The following is a 3,252-nucleotide window of genomic DNA, read 5'->3' on the forward strand; positions in this document are numbered from 1 at the left end:
AGCAGCTACACACACCAAAAAAATCACCATCGTTACAGCACCAGAGCTCACGCCGCGAGCAACGCCGCCCAAAATTGGCATCACCATGGCTGTGGGGCTCAAATCGTCATGGCGATCTGGAAACGCCGCTCATATCAGGTCTGCCCGACGCTGTTGCATTGCACAAAACAAATGTAGGAGAGAAGATGGCTGCTCTCACTGTGTGTGTTTAGAGAGAGACGAGAAATGGGTTTGAAATGTACTCATAGGTGGGGAGACCCATAATTTTTTTATTTAGTGTGGGCTCCCCTCCCATATGTCTAATTGTCAACTGGGGTTGTACACATACTACAACTGATCATGTGCCTCTATTGTAATCACGGTCACCACAATATCCCAGGTCGTTACCACCATCTTATCCATGGTCATGGCCTCCACCATATTCGTTACCATCCTCACGATGACCAGAGTGGAAACCTCCACCATGGAGACACAACACCGAGAGATCAGAATTGGCCACAGTAGGCTTTTCAGCTTCGATTTCTGTCTTCCCATACTCCTGCTTCTTACTAATCCTCACCTCACCGCCCATTTTCTGCACAATCAACTGCAGTCCATAGCATATCCCCAAAACGGAAAAACATAAACTTTACTTGACTCAACATAGTCCATGAACCAGCTAGAAAACAAGGCGCGTCCATCGCGGGGACGCTGTGTGGCCCATAGGAAAAATTAATTACACACGGGTTCAGGTCAGCTATGGATTTGAGGGACGTGCTGTTGATGCGGAGCGATAACACATTGAGGGCTTGAATTCTTTGAGTTATAGGATATCCAATGATAGAAGAGGGTTGTGAGAAGAATCGTGTTTATTAAAAAGTAATTAGGCCAGGCCAGCAGCACAAAACTGTTCGCCGAAATTCAAGAGTAAATTTGTTTAGGATCGGAATGGCTTTGGTACCATGTCAAATATACTAAATAATACTCGATGCCCCTCGTTGTGAGAGGTTCTCTCCTTATATTAAACCAAATCAAAACTAAATTTGGAACTATCAATTAAGATTGACGCTTTATATTCTTTCTAACATTCCATTAATATATATTAAGCTAAATGTGGCTCATGCAAGAACCACATTAAGCAAGTATGGCTAATCCACGTTTTGAGCACTAAGAAATATTAAATTGGTTGATAAGATTTCATAAAGGAATTACTCACTACGTGGTAAACAACTAGAAAACAAAATAAGGTTCACACTCCACAACACTATCATACATGCCTATTCGAAATCATAGTTGAGATAGCCAAAGTGATGCATCACCTCAGTCAAGGTAACATATAGAGACCAACCCTCCATTGCTTAAAACGAAGTGCTATAGTCTGTCATAGAGTAAATTTGAGGCAATTAACCTTTAATGAGAGAAGCCATCTCCCACTTTACGTATTTCAATAGATCTTCATCACAAGATCTTTTAATTAATTGATGAGATAGCTTTCCAGCAGATAAGTCACGATCAACTTGTCAATATATAGAGTGGCTACTTTTCAAAGGTCAGACCTAGGCTATAAGATTGTTGCTTTTTAGAAATATTAAATGCCCTCAACCTAGGATTGATGGAGTGACATTTGAACCGATGACTTACGCCTTACCATAGCGTTACTCTACCACTGAGTTAAAAGGGCTTATTTGATTTAATTCCCGAATGATTTTCCATGGTCGGGATGAAAAGATCTTGCCCTGAATCCCTCATTCTGTTCTACTGATTCTTTTCCTTCTTCTTCTTCATCTTTTTTCCCTAGCTGCAAGGTGAGCTTTTAATTTCCTTAGCGCAATAACACTCTTTTTCAGTTTTTTGAGTGCTTAAGACTAGATTAAAGGAGACTCTCTTTTACTCTTCGTCTTTTGAATTACTATAGCACTTGGTGTGCTTTATTTGAACAATCAATTGATACACCTTGGTGGCTAGGAACTTTGGTGCAATTGTCTAGGTTGTGTTCTTTTTTTTTTTTTTGTAAAGTTCTGATTTCTGTTCATGCGTTAAAGGTTGTATAACAATATATAGTCACGAAACTTTAACATGTTTATTTTCATTAATCATTAAAATAGATCCCATGAGTCCAAACTAATAGTGATGTTGATTGGCTCACATGATGCTTATGAGATATAATTGTGGACATTATTGTCTAGATCGACAAGGTTTTTATGAACAAATTAGATGTCTTTCTTGAACAAAGATGGCTTTGTGATGCAATATATTTGGTGGCTATCATAAGTTCTTGCACAAAAGGTCTATTGGTGGTGGAATTTGATATTTGATAAATGTTTCAGTCGTGCTTCCAAAATGGACATTGTACGCTATTACTCTTATCTCTCATGAGGAAACACAGTTCCAGATTCACAAGCACGGCTCCAAATTTTACTTCTGCATTTATTTCATCCAATATATATAACGTGGCTACTATTATTCTTTTACTTTGATTCCAATTTGATGTACTCTGTAATTTTAGTAATATTATTAAAATATGAGATGGTAGATAATAACGATTCTAAAGGTGTTGACCTAGCTGTGATGTTCATATGCACCTACTGATTCCTCTTCCAACAATCTTACGCAAAAAAAAATGAATAAAATAATACATTCAGGGGCGCTTTCTTCTCCTTTATTCCTGTAACACTAAGAAAGCCTAAATACAAGTAAATATGACTCAGTTGATAGGATCTAGATAGCATTATTCTATTTTGGATGGAGTCAATCATAATTTTTTGGAATAATTAATGTAACACAGTATGTGGCATACGCCTCATATTGTTGACCAGACTAACCTCATCGTTAGTTTCTCTAGACAATTGATTTTAGTAACAAAGGATATGGAAATAAAAAAATAAATTATTTTTGAAATATTGATATTGAAAGTTCACATACTATTTCCCAACATGCATATAAGATTGAGGATGAACATGTTGAATGTGTTTTGCACGAGAAAAAATGTCTGTTATAATTCGGGTCAGATCTAGAACTATTTTATTGAAAGTAGAACAGCTTTGGTACCACTTTTTGGAGATAAAGGAGGTTATTTGACATAATATGAAGTATATAATCGCACATAGAAAACAAGTCTAAAGTTAAGAAATCGATTGTTAGGGGAACAATATTTTACTCAACAACCAATGAAGAAAATAATACTATTACTGTAATACTTAAAATTGAATGAAGAGTCTACTATTTATAAGGAACATGTCAAAACCTTAGAAATAACTTAAAAGATGGAAACTA

The 3,252-nt window shown here is 36.7% G+C and overlaps 1 protein-coding gene across 1 annotated transcript in view; it reads left to right on the plus strand.

Moving 5' to 3' along the window:
* Window positions 1-2,964: 2,964 nt before the first annotated feature.
* The window catches only part of LOC111409485 (sterol-4-alpha-carboxylate 3-dehydrogenase, decarboxylating-like), a 1,898-nt gene continuing 1,610 nt past the window's right edge, over window positions 2,965-3,252 (plus strand). The window contains exon 1 of the mRNA XM_023039532.1: window positions 2,965-3,048. Within this exon, the coding sequence (XP_022895300.1) occupies window positions 2,965-3,048 (84 nt within the window). The remainder of the gene's footprint in view (window positions 3,049-3,252) is intronic.

Source organism: Olea europaea, chromosome 14 (assembly GCF_002742605.1).
Source record: "Olea europaea var. sylvestris chromosome 14, O_europaea_v1, whole genome shotgun sequence".
Taxonomy (NCBI): Eukaryota; Viridiplantae; Streptophyta; class Magnoliopsida; order Lamiales; family Oleaceae; genus Olea; species Olea europaea.